This window comes from Monodelphis domestica, chromosome 7 (assembly GCF_027887165.1).
Source record: "Monodelphis domestica isolate mMonDom1 chromosome 7, mMonDom1.pri, whole genome shotgun sequence".
Lineage (NCBI taxonomy): Eukaryota > Metazoa > Chordata > Mammalia > Didelphimorphia > Didelphidae > Monodelphis > Monodelphis domestica.
The window spans coordinates 192447038-192466872 of NC_077233.1; the positions used below are offsets into that span (position 1 = coordinate 192447038).

General features: G+C 35.9%; 1 protein-coding gene across 12 annotated transcripts in view; it reads right to left on the bottom strand.

The window, feature by feature from the left end:
* Positions 1 to 3489: 3489 nt before the first annotated feature.
* Positions 3490 to 19835, bottom strand: part of SMARCA2 (SWI/SNF related, matrix associated, actin dependent regulator of chromatin, subfamily a, member 2) — a 208252-nt gene continuing 191906 nt past the window's right edge. For all 12 annotated transcript variants that reach the window (XM_056806218.1, XM_007498585.3, XM_056806219.1 and 9 more), the window contains 5 exons: positions 16742 to 16847; positions 16198 to 16299; positions 12565 to 12697; positions 6196 to 6338; positions 3490 to 4858 (listed from right to left, as the gene is read on the bottom strand). In XM_056806218.1, the coding sequence (XP_056662196.1) occupies positions 4823 to 4858; positions 6196 to 6338; positions 12565 to 12697; positions 16198 to 16299; positions 16742 to 16847 (520 nt within the window). In that variant the 3' untranslated portion in view covers positions 3490 to 4822. The remainder of the gene's footprint in view (positions 4859 to 6195; positions 6339 to 12564; positions 12698 to 16197; positions 16300 to 16741; positions 16848 to 19835) is intronic.

Consider the following 19835-nt stretch of genomic DNA (forward strand, 5'->3'; position numbering starts at 1 on the left):
AGTTTTTCTGCCAGAAAAATCTATTTAGAGATATCATTTATATCTTTTCTTTAGGGAAGGTCAGTTGATAGTTCACACATCTTTAAAATGTCATGATGGAAGAATTTATCACAAGCATCAAAACTGGAATTTAAAAGAAATCTGAGAAATTAGACATGCAATCAGAACTCTCATCTTTGTGTGTGTGTGCTTTTACCTAAATGTTAATGTTTCCGCATTTCAGGATTTACAAGTAGAATGAATGTTAAAGGGATTTAAAACTCATATGTTGTAAAGGACAGTTTTTCAAGAAAATATAGATAGGACCTAAATACGGAGGTCTAAATAACACCATAAAGTATAAAATAGATTATATTTTAATGGATAGGAAAAGACTTGTTATTGATGTGGGAGTATCCCCAAGTCAGCTGTCTATATATACAGTAAGACCATAACCTCATCTGAGTTGAGATCATTATCATCAGTAAAAAACAAGAAAAATGATGAGACAGTGTTTAAAGACAATTTAAACTTGAATATAAAAACAATATTTAACAATTTTTAAAAATGGGAAGTGGACAGCAACAATGATGATGGCATCCTATATAATACAATTACAAGAAGATTAACCAATGTAAATTGGTTACAAGGAGCCTCCAAAAGGTGCCTTCATCAGCAAATACCCGACACACCAGAGATGGCTACAAAAGGCAACATTAGGCAAGACTCATTTGTAAAATCATATGAAAATTATGAGTGGTATAATCTCATAAAAGAGAGAGAAGCTGTGTAGTGTAAAGCCAGGTTAAAGAAAATTTGGCAAGATACCCAACTCAGCCCCAAAGCATTCAGGGTGGAAAAATGAAAGGAGGAAAGGAGAAGAAAAATGGAAAAGATTTGCAAAAATTCTTTTAACAAACTGCTCTATTAATAGCAAAACTACTACATATGGACCTTACATCATAGTCTTTTGTGTACTTAAAAAAAATGTAGCAATCACATTAAAGAGAACAAAGAATAAAGAAATGGATTGAATCAATTTTGTGTGGAGGATATCTGTAATTGAGGCAATACCACTGTAAGGGCAATAAAGAAAATCAGCCCATGATGTATCTGAAAGAGGAAAAGGTATAAAAGGTATCAAAAATATATCAGATCTTGCTAATAATAATAAAAAAGTAAACAAAAGGATGATAACTTATAAGTCTATTTTCCCATACACATATAAAATTTTGAAGAATCACATACATATATAAAAATTGAGGATATATATTTATATAGACAATATGAAATGAGGTTATTTATTGCAGGGAAGCAGAGTTTTGCAAAAAATATTTGGAAATGAGCTTTTATACCTTTTCTCAATTTATTTAATGATGTCTTGATTTATATAATCTGCAATGCTTGTTTTTATAGAAATGTATTTAATTCAATCGAATAAAATGCTCTAAGATTAAAAAAAATAAAAAGGTAACTTCCATCCATAAATCAAAGTAAAGGAGCTTCATAATTTCATGAGGAATCCAGCCCGCTCTTCTGTTTAATTGTGGGCTGAACTCATCCATCTCGGCTGTATGTCTCTTGTCTATAGACAAGAAATAGGGTGTCCATCTGAACACACGTTGAAATTGTGGCACTATACACTCTTTCTTCAACTGGCCTTTCCTGGATCCCTCAGAAAATTATGAAGCTCCTTTCCTGACCTTATGCTTCCTGTGAAAGCAGAGGCTCATCTTTACAGTAACAACATGCTGCCAATATATAGTCTGAAGTCATGGAATACAATAGCCTCCAAATAATTTTTTTTTAATAAAAAGAGTATCCCACAGAAGACAATGGAAAAGCATATGTCAAGTATGATCTGGATATAGCATAAAACCAATAAGGAAAACTTATGAATAGGACTAAAAGATATCTACCAGGGAAATGTAGGACAGGAAGAGACGACGGGATGGTCATAGATCAAGAATGAGGAAAGACAGGTAGGTTTCTAGAAAGTTCCATGGCTATCCTGATCTCAGGAGAAAACAAAGACTACTTCTAGTATATTGGGTAGACCACTGTGGCAAATGTATATGGACAGGATTGACAGACATTGATGTCTTGGTATTTACATCATTGGAAGGAACTCCCAAAATGATTACATTTTTGACCAATTTGAGTATTGGTATTCCCCACATAGGCTGTTTTTAGATTGGATTTCTTTTGTTAGAAAAGACTGGAGACCCCCTGAAAGAGAAGGAATTGGAGATGTCAGAAATAGAGTTGTATCCTATTTTCTGACTGAGAAAATTTGGCATCAGCTTGAAGAAAAGATGATGTATACATATGTACATATATGCATACACACATGTGTATAGGTTCCCCATCCACATCATGGGGGTTTTAGGGGCATGGCACTCCCATGATCTGAAAAATCCATGTAAAATTTTTGGCCCTCTCTTTGTACCAAGGAAGAAGTCTGAATTTTTTTCTTTTTCATTTTTGGGGTATTTATAGTACCTTATAAAATTTGGGTCAAATATTTGGTCCTAGGCTATATGTAGGTTAATGTTAAGTAGAAATATTGTATGAAAAAGAAATAAAAACAAAATATGAAAATATAAAATGAAACAAATTTGAGAATATTGAATGTATAAAAAGATATTTAAAATAATATAACAGTACATACATTTTATGAATTGATGAGTAACTAAACTTAAGATATGTGTACATTTCTAGCTTTTGTGTGCTGCCTGTTGGCTTTCACGTTCTTTCCCTAAACTTTAACTGTTTACTTATTTTAACTTAAAAAAAGAAATTGTATGTTTACTACATTAAAAGATAAATATGTTAACTGTATAATACTCCACATATATTTTATGCATTTCTAGTTTTTTAAACTTTTTCTGTATTGTCTTCTGGCCTTCACGTGCCATTTGCAGCTTTTTCAGAACTCCTAAAAATTCCCCATTTAATTTTTTTATGCCAACCTGTAATGGGAAAGTTGTGTGTATGTGTCATATATACATACATATCTGCATGTGCACATGTAAATAAATACACATTTATATATACTTTGTTGTTCTTTTTGTATTTTCGGTATTCATTGCAACCTTTTCCCAGCAGCAGCATTATTTGTATTCCATGTCATCAGCTTGCTTTCGTGGTTCAGAGGTTTGAACAGTGTGGAGCAGTTCCTACCTCCAGAATACTATGATCTCAGACGGCTTCATTTATTTGTGATAAAATGGAAAAACCACAAAATCTGGAGCCAAAAGACCAGGACCTGAATTCTTCGATTAGCCAGCAAGTCATGTCGTCCTTACGTGTTTAAGTACCTGTTCTATGAAAAATAGGGGTAACAGTACTTGCAGTATCTACTGTGTGGAGTTGCTCTGTGGCTCACATGCGATAACATTTATACAGGGTGCAAAAGCATGTTCTTAGCGTGTATTATTACGAGATATTTCGGAATTATGTGTTACTTAGAAGAAGAAAGTGACGGAAAGAAGGAAAGTACACCAGTGGTCTTATGGAATGTATTTACTTCATGGTCAGTCACCAAGTCACATGTATCAAGAATGAAAGCTCAAATCTCTTGGGGGGAGGGGGAACACCGGGGACATCATTTTCAAAAAAAGGAGGTGGGCACAACTTTGAAACTTCGTCTACCACCCACAAACGCTTTGTTCAGTTCTATTTCCAGAGATCACGCAAATCTTAACTATCAATAACATAGTAACAGAGGATCACTTAATGGCACAATCGAATGCACTTATTTTCTCTCTCCACCTTCCCTTATTCTGACTTGTCTGCTCTCTTTAATTGTTAACTTTTAAATACTTTTAGCGAATACACAGGACATGTCAGATGCATTCACTTAGATGCAGTAACAAGCATCAGATCTCCTGGAACTCATAAACACAAGGCAATATTTATGGAGCTAAATTGTCTCTTTATTAGGAAAACACCAACACCACATTCTTCAAAATTACTGGAATTTTATTTGCCTCAGGCTTATGACTTGCAACCAAAGACATTGTGCAAAGAAAGCAAAGATTAAGTACACTTTAGGGAAAAGGTGATAATCCACATTGGTAACATAGAAGATCAGTTTGATAAAAGAAGCCATCCATTACACTATATAGATTGCAATATTCAATAGCATTTTTCAACCAAACTTTTTAAAATCAAGAGCCAAAAAAAAGGAGCAAAGTTTACAGTCGACATAAATCTGATACAATTCAAAAAGCATTTTTTTTTTCAGAGATCATTGAGCATAAAGTGGAAAAATGTATATGGGGGCGGGGTGAAGTCTAACTACTGTACATTTATCAGCTATTAAACAAAGTTGCATATATGTACCACAGTGTAAAAAACAATACAGAACAAATAAAAACCTTTAAAATTGCCTGATGAAAAATAAAATAACCAGTGGCTTTTAATGGCTTCTCCTGGTTATCAGTGCTACAAAAGACACATTTTTTTTTCATCTTTCTGATGCTGTATTAAAGCATCTTAAACAGTTGATAAAACCAGGCACACTCAAACCATTACCAAACTAAACCCAACCCATAGAAATATACTATCAACCCACATATTTTCCATCAAAAGCTTATTTTTATTCAATCTTAGAGGCCCATTTGGTCACAATATTTTACAAATTTTTTTGTGTATTTTTTCATTTTCTTTTTTTTTTACACCATGATATCATATGTTTGTCTGGCACTATCCTAAAGCTAGTTTATAGATGATGAGAATACAGAAACAACCCAATGTCTATCTGACAAAATGAATTCACTGGGTGTAAATGAGAGAGGGGGAGGAGTTCATTTCTACCAGGAAAAATGTCCTATGTTGATCACTCGTCATCAGTTCCACTTCCTTCCGACTGATCCTAAGGGTCAAATCAAAACAAAGAAAAACCAAATGAGGTTAGAAATTCCAAATAACGTAAAAAGATTGTGCTGGAGAATAATGCAGCAAGAAAGAAATAGGGTGGAAATGAGTCCTGCTACAAGCCTCTTCACTAGCGTTCCGGGAAGGAGGAAGGAAGAAAGCTAGTGGAGGCTCTGGGTGCTTTTTAACAGAAAAGGAGAAAAACTCCAAGTGCCAAATGGCTCAGAAATCTGGCTCCATGCGTCATTTGTCAACACATCGAACCCTCTTCAGCCCTGCATAGGCAGTCACAGATAATTACTCTCACTTTTGACTGTGGCGTTTTTCAGAGGAATACATAAGGTCAAAGCTCGGGTGAACCTTATTCATTTGAATCTCTTATAATTTCCCACAACAATCTGCACGCATCTGAAATGTTTACATTGAAGAGCAGGGCCACAGTGTGATGAGAACTTTGCATCTTTTTTTCTTCTGAGAAGCCAAAGAGAAGAATAAACTTCTAAACCTAGAAAATATCAATTCTCTTTTTTGAAAGAGACAAGGAGAGATGAAGGGAAAAAAGGGAGAGGGAAGAGGGAGAGATGAGGAAGAACAAAGAAGAGGGAAAGTGAAAAAAGCCAGTTGTTAAGGTCACTGTGGACTCTCCTGATTTACCAAATAAAAGTCCCTTTTAATGCTTAATTTAATGCTTATTTTATTTAGGCTCCATTCCTGAAAGTAAGATCAATTCACTTTTCCAAAATTTGCAAATAATTTAAAATGCTTAAAAACTAATTTGGGCCAGCAGGATGGCTCAGTGGATCAAGAGCCAGGCCTGCAGATGGGAACTCCTGTGTTTGAATCTGGTCTCAGACACTTCCTAGGTGTGTGACCCTGGGCAAGTCATTTAACTCCAACTAATACTAATATTAGTTCCAAGACACAAGGTAAGGGTTTAAAAAAAAACTCAGCTAAATTGTAATTTTATAATTATGAATATAATTTTAGAACTTCGTCTTAGTCTTCAATTTTTTTTTTAAAGAAGCTCTTTAAAAAAAAAGTATTTTCTGTCCTAGTAACAACTCCAAGACAAAAGAGCAAGAGCTAGGCAAATGGGGTTAAGTGACTTGACCCAGGTCACATACTCAGGAATTTAAGTGAGATTTTAAAAGCCCCCCCCCCCCCAACAACATTTGAATTTTAAATCATTTCCTTTATTTTCTTATGATTTCTGTTAAATTCTCTGCATTACGGTCTGAAAATATTAACATTTCTCTTTCATTCAGTTCCCCCTTCCAGCTCATCATCCACAGAGATATTAAAATGCTCAACTGCTTCTTTAACCCAAATACTTACATTTTCATCCTGCTCCTCATCACTGTCATAATCGCTCACAACTGGTTTGGCTTTTCCTCGGCTCTGCCTCTTCTTGCCTTTTCCTTTGTCCCGGCCTTTGTCGTCTTTTTTATTAAGTTTGATTTTCACTTTCACCGATTTTGCTAGAAGGAGAAAACCATGAATGAAGTCCCAGAAAACACTTCATATTCCCCCAGGGAGTCAAAGAGGTCTGACCAGCCTACAAGAGGTTGTGTGTGCTGGTGGGACAAGCAGCTGGGCTGGGAACGTTCAAGAACCCGGGACTTGTTTCCATTCTGCCACCCACTAATGGAGTGACTGTACACAAACTTCCTTCTGTCTCAGTCTTTGCATCTAAAAACAGGACGATGATTTCCCCATCTCACCAGGCAGGCGGGGTTCAGAGGGAAAAGTGAGATGAAGGAAATTCCACCTTAGTCCTGGGATTCTTAAAATTAATTCTAAAAAATTAATTTCCAAGATTTGACTATGCTAGTACAATGGAGTCTATTAAGAGTTTCTCTCCAATTGGGGGGAAAATGCCAATGTGAGAATTTGTTTTTCTTGGATAAGCACATTTATCACTATGACATTTTTTTTTTACAAATCATCTGTATTATATTGTTATGTAGCATATTATGCTAATTATAAAAAATAAAAATAAATGGCAATCAAAAAAATGAAGAGAAAAAATGTTTCTCTCCAACTAGAAATCACTTCATCCTAGATCCTAAGTACTTTGAAAAATTCTCAGCTCACATACCATTCATTCTTGATCATCTCTATTGACCATACAAGGGCAGCAGCTTCATACTACACCAAATACTCTTCCAGGAGGCTTTCCATTCTCACACTTTCTACCCATATTCTCCATACACTGACCCCAGAATCAATTGGTCTTCAGGGACCAGCTGCTGTATCCTGGCCTAGAACCCTACGTTCCCTCAGTTCCAGAAGCGTGGCTTCAGTGAGAGGCGTGCTTCTCCATTCCCTGGGTCTGCCTGGGATCTCCTGCCCCATGTTTAGTGAGCTGATCTCCCAAGGCCTTTGAGGAAAAATCACTAACGAGGATGTTCTGGTCTACACGATGGAGAACAGTGGTAAGAGGTGCCACAATGAAAACAGAAACTGTAGGTAGTCCATGATTCCTGTAGCCAGTCACATGCAAGTCTTCCATAGCTTTCCCTTTCTCTAACAAGGAAATTGATCTTTGGATTGGGAAGGATAAAACAAAAGAGCTGAAATCCAGGATAAATGAGGAGATGCTGGGAGAGCACCCTAGCTGCCATCAAATGAAATCATGTCACCATGCTTGGACAAACTACATCACAGGATACTGAAGGAACAAGTACACTTGACTACTCAGCTGTCAGTAATTTGTGAAAAATACAGAGGGTGGGAGAGAAAATACAGGAGTGAAGATGGGTAAATGCTCTCTCAGTTTTTTAATAAAAAATGGAACCATATAGATTGCTGAGCTTGACTTTGATGGCTGGCAAATTTCAGAACAAATACTGTCAATAGATGACTTATGAGAATTTAGAAAAGAAAATTGGCGACTTCTAAGAGTCAATATGGTTTCCCTAAGAATAGTTCATTCTAGACTAAGCTTGTTTCTTTATTTAAGAGCATTGGCAGATTAGATCCAGGAAATGCCATTGACGTTGTATTGCTGAATTGTGACAAAACCTCTGTCAAAGCGTCTTGGGTCATCTTCGTGCCTAATATAGGAAAAGTACACTACATAATGTTAAGTCGATTCAGAAGTGGTCAAACAACTGGATCCAAAGAAGAATAATGAAGGAGTCTCAGTGTGGAGGAGATCGTTAGTAGAATGCACCTTATTGAACCTGTTTTTAGTCTTGTGCTCTCTTAACATTCTTATCAATGATTTGAATGAAGGCATAGGTGGCATATATATCAAAAGAAAAGATGACATCAATTGGGGTGGGGGGCAGTTGAAATGATGTTTGTCAAGTTCTAGAAAAGATCCATGTGTGCTAAAAACAAGAGACCTAATTTAATAAGATAAAATTTAATAGAAATTAATTTAAAATGCTTTATCCAGGTTCAAAAATTCAACTGCACATGAAAGATAAGGAATGGCTACTCAATAGTTTAAATCAGCGGTTCTCAACCTCTCAATTTGTAGCAATGAGAATACATAATGCACATCAGGTATTTACATTCCGAATCATAACTGTAGCAAAATTACAGTTTTGAAGTAGCCACCAAAATAATTTTTTGATTTGGGGTCACCGCAACATGAGGAACTGTATTGCAGGGTCACGGCATTAGAAAGGTTGAGAACCAGTGGTTTAAATGAAAAAGACCTAGGAATTGAAATGGACTGCAGTATAGGTCAATTATTTGATATGGAAACTGGAAGAGTCAATATGTACCTACCCTGTATTGAGAGTCACAGTTTCCTGCAATGATGGCCACCACTCAACTCTACATCCTGCAGACTATATCTGCATTTGGTTCTGTATATCATAGTTCAAGAATAACATTGACAAACTGTAGGTGAACAAAAGGTTCACTGGGATCCTGAGAGAACTGAAAACCACAGCAAAAAAGAATCCATTGAAGGAATTGGCTAAGATTTGTCAGAATAAGAGAAGACCTGAGCTCAGGAAAGGGAGGAAGATGGTTGTCTTCATATATCTGAAGGAATATTACATGGAATAAAACCGAGACATGTTCTGGATGGCACAAGAGAGTGGAACTAGGAACAATGGGGGACAATGAAGAGAGGTAGATTTCAGTTAAATTTAAAGAGAAATTTTCTAGTAAGTAAAGCTATCTCTTACGTAAAAATGGCAAAGGTGAACAAAGACAAAAAGAAAACTTGTTGGAGGAGCCGAGGAAAAAAGGCAAAATACCACCCTACAGGCAAAGTTCTAAATTATTTCAAGCATTCTGGGAAAAAAATTGAAAATAGGTGCAAAACTCGTCATGCCCTATGACTGCTATCAGGCATATATACTAAGTAGATCATCAATAGAGAAAAGGAATCACATGCACATGAATGTTTTAGCAGTATTTTTGTAGTATCATAAAACTTGAAAAAATAGAATCACATTAATTTAGGAATGGGTGATGAATATGATGGATTCAAAGAAACATGGGAAACTTTGTATGAACTGATACACAATTTAATGAGCAGAACTATGAGAATAAATTACATCATGACAAAAAATAAAATGAAGGAAAATCATTTCCAAAGATCTCAAAACTCTGATCAAGTAAATTAAGAGGTTTTAAGAGATTTATAATGAGACACACTTCCCAACTCTTGAAATAAAGATAATGGGCTAGAAAATGAAATGTGTATTCTCAAACACAGCCAATATGTTGATTTGTTTTTCTAGACTATACTTACTTGTTACAAAGAAGATCATCTTCTTAGGTGGAAAAGGATAAGTTAATAAGTAGTAATTAACAAAAAAGATTCAATAAAACAGTTTAAAAAAGAACAGAAGCCAACGAAATGTACAGAAAGACACATAAAATAGTTTCCTTACTTCCTTGTTAAATTACACATATACACACATACCTATACATACACATATGCTTCTTTTAAAAGGCAGTATAAAAATTTAGTTTCTTGTATAAGATTTCTTTGTAAAATTAAAATGTTTGTATTTTGAATGGATAAATAAAGCAACTATTAAGCACTTAACTTTACTATGTGCAGTACAATCTCTGCTCTGAAGAAGATTATGTTCTAATGGGTAAAATAACACTTAAGGAAAGTTTCAGCGACAATCAGGTAGAAAAGTCCCAGGGTCCTTAGGGTACAGCAGCAAAGAAGATGGTAATTTTTTTAAAATGTCATTTCCACTGATCAAATTGTATCAATTTCTATTATCAAAGTATCTGACAGTGCCAAGGACTTTTTTTTTTCCTTTGAGTTTTTAGTCATTGTGGGTGTAGTGGCTGCAGGAGCAATTGCAGAGCTACATCTCCACAGGGGTTGCTTCTCAGGGTGGTGGCTAAGGACATTGCTATTCCTGGTTCCAGGTTTAGGCTGTCCCCAATGAGAGTCTGAAGGGAGGTGGTGGGTCAAGGTAGTAGTAGAGGTAGTTTGACTTGCCTAGAATGAAGTAAGTATCTCCTGTCTCTCTCTTGGGGCACCTCAGTTAGAGGGTCTTGCTTGCCCTGTGAATGGAAGATGTTTAGAAGCTGATGGGGATGATTTGTCCTTTTCCCATAGGAATTGCTTCCTGGGATGATGGCTATGAGGGCTGGCCTAGAAGCAGGATTAGTCATCTGGGGAGTATTGCCCAACACAGGGCTTTTATGCCTATTTGTCTTTCGGTTGTTGGCAATCTACATTGTTAAAATTCACAATAAAAAAGGAAAGTTAAAAACAACAATGACAAAACCAACTAGACCTATCTAAAAGCAATATGACAGTGGTGGCCTTTTCATCCCTAGATGTCATCAAGAGAAGGCTGGATGGCTACTTGTCATGGATGTAGTAGAGAAGATTCTTATTGAGGTTTAGCTGAACTAGGCAAGTTGTGAGGTCCCTGTCAAGACTGAGATCCTAGTATTCTCTCCACAGGAGAAAGTCATTATAATAACAGCAAAAGCATCATGAGGAAGGGACCATTTGGCATTTGACTCTGGCTAATATTAAATTCTAGAAATAACTAATTGTTTTGCCATACATGGAGAAGAGGAAGAGTAGACTATAAAGATGGCTAGAAGCATTTTTACAGAATTGTTCTTCATATGTGAAGACAAGATACTGAACTAAACTCACCAGGATATCACATTTGGTGGGTTTTCATAAATCATGATAAAATGATATTGAATCACAGAACTAGAAGAAATCTTAGAATTCAGTTAATCCAAGCTCATTTTACAGATGAAAAAAACATACTCAGAGGCTAAATGATCTGTTCAAGAGTATAAGACATAGCAAAGAGAGATAGTTACAAGAGAATATAATATCTCTTGCTTAAGAGTTTAGGTAATGAGGTTTATACTATATTTAACAAAATTTTTTTGAAACGACGTGTACTATTTTGATAGGGGCAGTTGAGCATTTGTGGCTATATTTCAAAGAGAGAAAGACAGTACTAAACTGCAACCATAATAACTATTTGTCAGTCCCATAACAAAAGTTAAAATAGAATTCATTAGCATGGGATGGGGAAAAGAAGGATGCATGTGTTTTTCAGGTCTACAAAAATAATTTATAAATAATGACTATCCATAAATGGGCCTTTTGTGAACAATGAAATATAACTATGTGAAGAATGAGAGAGTAGGTGATTAAAATCTAAAGAACATCACCAAGTATATGTCTAAAGTAGAGGTAAATTGTTGTGTGGAAGAGGGACTAGACCTATTCTACTGCGCTCCAGAGGGCACATCTCAAAGATGTTGTTGAGAAAGAATATTGAGACTTGTATGGAAATAGCTCTTTTGTAATTAGCTCCATCTAAAAGTGAAGTGGGCTGCCATAGGAGTTAGGGAGTTCCTCCTCTTCCAGGAGGGTCTTAAACAAAGTACCACCACTTATGGCTTCTTGTTTAGATATGTGTTGGACTAGAGAGTCTCTGATATAACTTCTAAACCAGATGTTCTGTGGTTCAAGCATGCTTATTAAATTGTAGACTGTCAGAATTAGATGGTGGGCTTTAAATGGAAAAAAGGTAAATTTATGACAAATAAAAGGAAATACTACTTTATTTGACACATCGTAAACTTCTGGAAATTACTATTAGGAAATAACAGAAGTTGAAAAATAGAAGAAAATTTAGATGAATTAATGTCTGATGTGTATGGCTGACTGCACTGATGTTTGACTCCAATGATCTTCCTGACACAGAGGTCGCTCTTGGTTTTCTAACAGAATGCCAGCAGAGCATGAGCATTGAGAAGTCTGGTCAGGATGATGGAATGTATGGCAATCACGTGATTACCAAAGTAGTTAAGAGATGCTCATCGCCAGGTGGGCCACAGTGGGCAGTAATCAATCTTAGGCCACAGCAGCTCTCAAGGAGTATCTACATAGTCTGAGAAGGACTGTGATTTGTATCTAGGAAGGCAATGCTCACAATGAGGCAATATTCACGTCTTCCATTATTCAACTATATGAGGACTCTGTAATGGAGATTACATTTTTTTAACCTTTGGGATTGATATTAGGGAAGACAACCGTGATCTTTTACAAAACGTATCTTGATGGATGGATTATGGGTCTGGCCTGGCACAAAAAATGCCCACACTCATGTTCTCGAGCAAACTCAATAGGAATTGCACACTCTCTATGGGGATCTTCACTCAACACTAAATAACAAAGAATGGTGAAAAAGCAAAGAGATGGTGGAACTGGATCATTCAGATTACCCTCAGATTCTGATTCATCCTCATCTTCTTCTTCTTCCTCATCATTGCTTTCATCCTCACTCTCTTCTTCTTTGGCAATTTTCTGCCGGGCGCTCTTAAACACTGACTGTAGAACAATGGAGTCCTCATAGATCTACAGAATTAAAATTCCATCTGTTAGAGTTTCAAGTTATTTAAAACTAAAACAATTGAAATTTTCCCCCCACAGGAAGCAATGACAATTGTAGGAATTTTAATCCATGGCAATATTGATTATTAATATCCCAAACCAAACTAATTTAAACACATTCCATAGGATATAGAACTCTGTATTCTAACCAATAGGGAGTATCCAATAAAATGATCTACAATGTATAAGGAGAAGTGATAATGACATGTTTTCTGTTTTCTTGGTAACAAAAATACTATTTATTGAGGTTAACTTATGTTGACAGGTTCTATTAAATATAGGCAACTTCGGAGGAGAAATATTACTTTAAAAACAATCTAAACAAAATCAAATCTACTATCTATTACTGTTTATCAGCACTAATAACTATTCTAACAAATTAAATCAATAAACACTATACTTATTGAATACTAAAAATACACAGTACTATATAGGTGCTTTGATAGATAAAAAAGAATGAAGGAACTAAAATTTAGCACCTATTATGTGCCAGGAACTGTGTTAAGCTCTTTACAAATGTTGTCATCTCATTTGATCTTCACAGCAAAGACCCTGGGAGGCAGGTGTCACAGCTTATATTAAGAGGTCGGATAGCCAGTAAGTATCTGAAGCCAGATATGAACTCAGTTCTTCCTAACTCCAGTGCCTGCTCTCTGTCCACTGAAAAACCTAGCTGCATAGGTGGAATGAAAAGATATGGTCCCTAATGAATTTATGAAATCATTGCAGAGGCAACACAGGGCATGGAGGGAAAGGGCAGCATACTAGGGCCAGGAGATTTAGGCTCAAATTTTTGCTTTGACTCCCAATTTAGCAGTGTGCTCCTGGGCCAACCATTTAATTTTTTTAAGTCTCCATTTCTCCACAAAATGAGGATAAGGAACCATTCATGGTCTACCTCACAAGGTTGAAGTGAGGAAAGTGCTCTAAAGTTTCCAAAGAAATTTGCATAAGGATTATTAGATAGTAAAAGGAATACTCCATTGTTACAAAATCAGGCAGCATCCTGTGTCCAATTTCCCCCCAAAAACCCTAGTGAACTCCTAAATTAAGCTGGTGGTAAAAGCAAGTGCCAAAGGGGCTCAAGAGATGGAGAAATGACAGACTACCAGGATGGGGGAAGTTTCATGGGAGAAAGGGAACTTGAAACTGTATCTTGAGATCAAGATAGTTTTTGGATAGCTATGGAATATGGGAGAGGGTCTTCTAAGGGGACTGCTGTAAACAGCAAAGGTAGGGAGGTAAGGAAGAATCTAGGTATCTAGGAGTTGGGGAGTGATTGGAAAAGTTAAAATGTCATACTGGGATTCTATTGTAGAGTGCCTTTGATAGTAGGCTACAGAGTTTGGGCTTTGTTGGAAAGAATGGAGAGCCACTGAAAACATGAAGAATAGAGAAGCAAAATAAAAGCTGCAATCAAGGAGACCTGATCTGGAAAGGCACTGAAGATCAATTCCAGGGGAAAGAAACTGAAGGCAGAGTAACTCATTATGGGACCTGACCCAAACTTCAGTCATGAGCTGATAAATACCTGGGCACGCTTGAGACTATGACAATAACAATGAGGATTAAGAAGAATTTTTGTAATACAAAAATCAGTCACAAAATGTCATTCACAAAAGGATTCTCAGTTGTCTTTGAGGTTCAAGCTTTTATTTTAGACTTCTATAAAGAATATAAAGAAGAGATTTTCCTTTTATACCAATTATTTTAGCCAGAAAAACAAACGGCAATGCAGTCACATTTCCTAGAAAGTAGAATATGTCTAAAACACATTTTGAGACTTCAAATGTTCCCTATTCAGTTGCTAAGGTAAGATACAAAGGTAAATTAAACTATGTAAAAGATTAAGGAATTTAAGTTTGCCTCTATTGTCGTAACTGGTGAAGGCAATGAAATATCACTTATCCTTGCCTTTTTTCCAGGATTAAAATTTTAGGTCAATGATACAGATTGGAAAAAGTAATAACTCATGTTTATGATTTATATGACTAGTCAACAGGCCTTTATTAAGCTCCTATTATGTGCATGCAAAAAAAATTAAAACTTTTCCTTAGTTGGGAAGAAAGCTTATGATGCCTTTAAAATTTGTCTTCAAGCCTTTAACTCTGCTCTGAAAAGTTACCATTAACTGATAAATCAAATGGCTTTTTATTAGTTTCCATACTTTACTTCTCTTCAGATGTAGTCCCCTTCCACCTCATGCTTTGTCTTCTCTTGACTTCTATAACACAAAGCTCTCTTGGTGTCTGGCCAGTCCTTGCTGCCTGTTTGATTATCATCCACTCTCTACATTGACATGTACTCTAAGGTCTTGACCTGGGTTTTCTTTCTACTTTCTCATGGGTTCCATTATAATCTCTAGGCAGTTGTCCAACTTATTCTTTTTGTCTGTCTCTCTATTTGTCTATCTAATTATATCTATCTATCATCTATCTCTGTTCTCTTGCTTGAAATTCTACTGCAGGGCATCTCCATCTGGATGCTTTGTCAGCATCCCAAACTCAGTATTCCCAAACCCAAATTTCCCATAACTCTCCTATTTTTGCTGAAGATGGGGAATGCTCTTGGTAACATAAATTTAGAAGTCAAATGACCATGGGGGCAGCTTGGTGGCTCAGTGGATTGAGAGCCGCTAGAGAAGGGAGGTTTTGGGTTCAAATGTGACCTCAGATACTTCCTAGCTGTGTGATCCTGGGCAAGACAGTAAATGCCCATTGCACAGCCCTTACTGCCCTTCTGCTTTGGAACCAATACACAGAAATGATTCTAAGACAAGAAGGTAAGGATTAAAAAACCCAAGAGGTTTTTTAGAGTTTTCCTTTTTCCTCAATCCACAACACAAATTAATTGCCAAGCCTTGTCCATTCTACATCTATAATGTTTCTCCAATCCATTGCTTTTGGCCCTTGTACATAGCCACCATCATGCCAATATAATATTCTGCCTTTCACAGAAGTATTTCCTAGATAAGTTTCCATTCATTATATTGTGTTATACATGGAAATTTATTGAGAAGACTTCCTGACAGCAGTTATGCTTAGATAAAATATATAATAGAAAATAATATTACTATCCTTCTGACCTTATTTTTAACATTTATTCAAGAACTCTGCCTTAATTAGCAGCAACATCAGCTTATCAATGTCATGCACGATGGACTGTTTGACAAAAACAGGCACCACAAATACAGAAACAAAATAAATGGAATATGTGAAAGTACTCAAATGACATATATATATATATATATATATATATATATATATATATATATATATATATATATATATATATAAAATAATGGCAGAGAACAGAATGTTTGACTCTTTCTGGCAGACGTTTAGTAACAGGAGTGTAAGTATAGTCAAATGATTTTTAAAAACTAGATTTAAAGAGGAAAATATTTTATTCAAGAGAGAAAAGACACATTGAAGCTTAAAAAATGTAAGTGAACTGAATCCAACCTGCGATCCCTCCAAGTTGAATGTTTGAGCATTATGACAGAGCAGCATAACATCTTTCTCCAAATCACCAAGGCTCCGGTACTTGTGATTACGGATTCTTTCCTAATGGAATTTTTAGATAAAATGGAGGAGGGGAGAAAGAAACACAAAATGAGTGACTCTGTTAACAATATGTGTAGCCTGATTCTCACTTTAGGCTCCACAGGAATAACCCTCCCACAAATTAATTTCCTTCCAAGGAGGGGGTGTATTGTGGGGAGAGAAGAATTGTAAGAAAATGAGGAGAGAAAGAATTCTAAAAGAAAACACTCTGAGGTCTCTGTATAGTCTACCAAAAATGTAAGCCACCAAGACCCTCGAATCTATCCAATGACATTTTCTAGCTAAGCTGGCATAAGTGTCAATTTACAAGTAACCCCCCCCCTCCCTCCAGCTGCCCCCAGTTTCACTGAAACCACTTCATGCGATTTATAAACACATCTCTTTTTGGTTTCTACATTTATTTTTTTTTTAATAGAAGCTGGCTTTCAAACACGACACCCACCTTTATTTTTTTGAAATCCACTGGCTTTCTAATTAATTCATAGTATTCTGGTAATTCTTTCCTTGATGGAAGCTGAATGAAGACTTCACTTAGCTGTCGCCCTGAACTGAAAAATAAATCAAGCAACATTCAGTAAGGGATTTTCTTTACAGTAAATGCCAATAAAACAAAATATATAGAGACCACGTATTACAAAATGCACAGGAATATGGGACTCCTTAAATCAATACAAAATCCAACTGCCCTATTAGTCAATATACTCGGCTGTCACTTCAAAGTCAAATGAAAACATCAAAGACCACAACTCCTATCAGACTATATGCAAAAGCCATTTTGAATTTATTTTTTCAAGCCAGCAAATCTTTTCCTCCCCTTTGGGAGTATTTAAAAGCTTTCTATTCAACAGAAAACCAGATTTTTTTAAAGAGAAGCAACAATTCTTTGAGCTAAAGGAGAAATGACTAGTTGTTTTCTCTGTCTTTTTCTTGAATAATTTTAGAGTCTATTATTTATAATAATTTAGTAGAGAGTGCTTTAACTAGGAAGGAAATGTGGTAAGAATCTATGTGATCGTATGAATTTGTATATGTATATATATATACACACACATATATTTATGTAATTCAATTCTATCCCTTTTCAAGCAATGCTTATAGCTACAAACCACACATATATCTTGTTAATATCCAGAGGAAACCTGTCTAAGTGCATTTCCATATATAGAAAGCAGTTTATATATTTTTTTCAAAAAGGAAATTACTTTGAAAGGGAAAATGGCTCATATTTCTGAGAAGCATACTTAAAACCTAGTGAATATACAGACATGTATTTGAGAGTATATTTTTAGGACACAAAAATGCCTGGAATGCATTAGTTTGTAAAACAGACTCAAGATTGTGAAATATTTTAAGATCAGAAATTTAGCCTAAATACTTTAAGGAATTGACATTGCTATCATTTAATATTAGAGCTTATTTATATACAAGCTAAAGAAAGAAAGATATTCATCATTTAGCTAGCTGCAAGATATGAACATCTGACCTGGACTACTCAGATCAATATCAGCTTGTGAAGAAATATAATCATTTTAAAGTCTTCTCAGAATCCTGCCATCGCCTACTTCCTTTGTGTAGCCAAAGATACCACAAAATATAACAAACTGCTTCTCTCAGAATTCCAGAAAGCTATTCTTGGGGGGTTGGGAGAAGCGGGTGGAGGGTTGCTAGAATGTTAGAAGGTAACGGTTAGGCATGAGTGACAATATGCTGTTTTAATCCATATTCCCAGTTGAATAATTAAAAAATAATCATAATGACAGTTATCATAAAAAACATGCGCAGTAACTTAAATGGTTGCCTAGCAACTAGAAGGAAAAATGCTGAAGTGCAAAAGGGGCCTGCATAAATTAATAGAAATGTCTCTGTCAGAGGGATGAGTGAAGTTCTCTATTGCACTAGGTCACCTTTTTAAAAAATGCATATGTGCAGCTCATGAATACTCAAATTGAGTCAAGAACCCAGTAGGGAGAGGCCTGCTGTTGCCTAGGGAAATGGACTTTTGCTTAAGAATCACAAAGTGTTTAATTAGGCTATTTTAGCAGGAAGCTGATGCTTTATCTCCCCCATTTGAGAAGTGCACATATGTGTGTTCCTCTATAAATTTCATCCCATAGGTCATGATGGAAACATAATTTATTAATATCTGAAACACAGAAATACAATTTCTGCTCTTGCCACGTAAATTTTAAACTGCTTATGTTCATTAAAATGAGAATCAGAAAGAGAATTGAAATGTACATACAGATTTTAGATCTTTTTTTCTCTTCCCCCATTTCCTAAAATGACTCCTTTATACCCAATTATCATCAATCCAAATGGGTGGGGCCTTATAATTTTGGATTAAACATGTCAACATCTTCCTGGTGTTATTTTTTACTTTGCCAATAGATGGTGTCATTTTTCTATTGATGAATTACAAGTGCATCCTTTATATCAAACCCTATAACTGACATACTAAATCTGGACTGAACAAAGGCGTATTTCTGATTAAGCATATGCTGAAGATTTCTAATAATAGAAGGGGGATGCAGAACCGAGGACTGAGCAGTTCTGTGATCCAACTGGTCCTTAGTACTTTACAAAAACAGACAAGCCCTGTTCCACCCCAATTAACCAATTAGAATCAACCATCAGAACTGAATAATTCAGTATTAGAGGGAAGGGAATTAGATGTAAAGTTTAAGAAATAAACATATTTAACTAGTTTTACAGATGAAAGCTTATTGATCTGAGCCCTCCAAGTATATTCTCCATTCTATTTTCTTGATAGTAGAGAGAAATTACATTATATCAATAGGAGAAATGAATTTTTTAAGGGTTTGCATTATAATACAGGGAGATGATGAATTTCATAGGAAGCTTTCCCTCCCCTAAAATCTGCACTATACTATGGAGGGACCTTGGATTTCATAGGAAGCTTGTTATTGTTGTTTCTGCCAGACGTGTGTAAATGTGTTCTGTGAATCCTGGACTACAGATTGACCTTTTGTTGTGCAAGAACACATTCAATGCTAAGTTCAATAAATATTTTGAACAGCTACTATGTGCTCATTGCTATAGAAAAATGTTACTTCATACCTACGTATCCAGTTGGGAAACAAATGAGACAAGTCTTGCCCTCGAGAAGCTGAGGGCTATGTATGCATGTGTGTGTGCTGTGGGGGAGCAGGGACACAATGACAAATACGCAATTATAAAGTGAAACAGTATAAGTAAGTGCCACAGAAGTTGCACAAACAAAATGCTATGAAAATTCTAAGAAAGCTGGCCCTTCATAACTAGGTCCACTCTATCTGATCATCCATCCTTTGCCTTATTTTTCTCCATTACCCACTTGGGTACAATGTTCAGGGAGATCAGTGTCTACTGCATACACAGAACTGTTCTCTGAAGCTTCTCGCTTTTGCTTACACGGATATACTCTCCTCCTACAATGTTCTCTAACCTTCTTATCACCTGTTGAAATCTTCTTTGTCTTTCCAGGGCCAGCTCAAGTTCTAACTCCTCACTTTCTGAATTTCTACTGCCCTTACAAT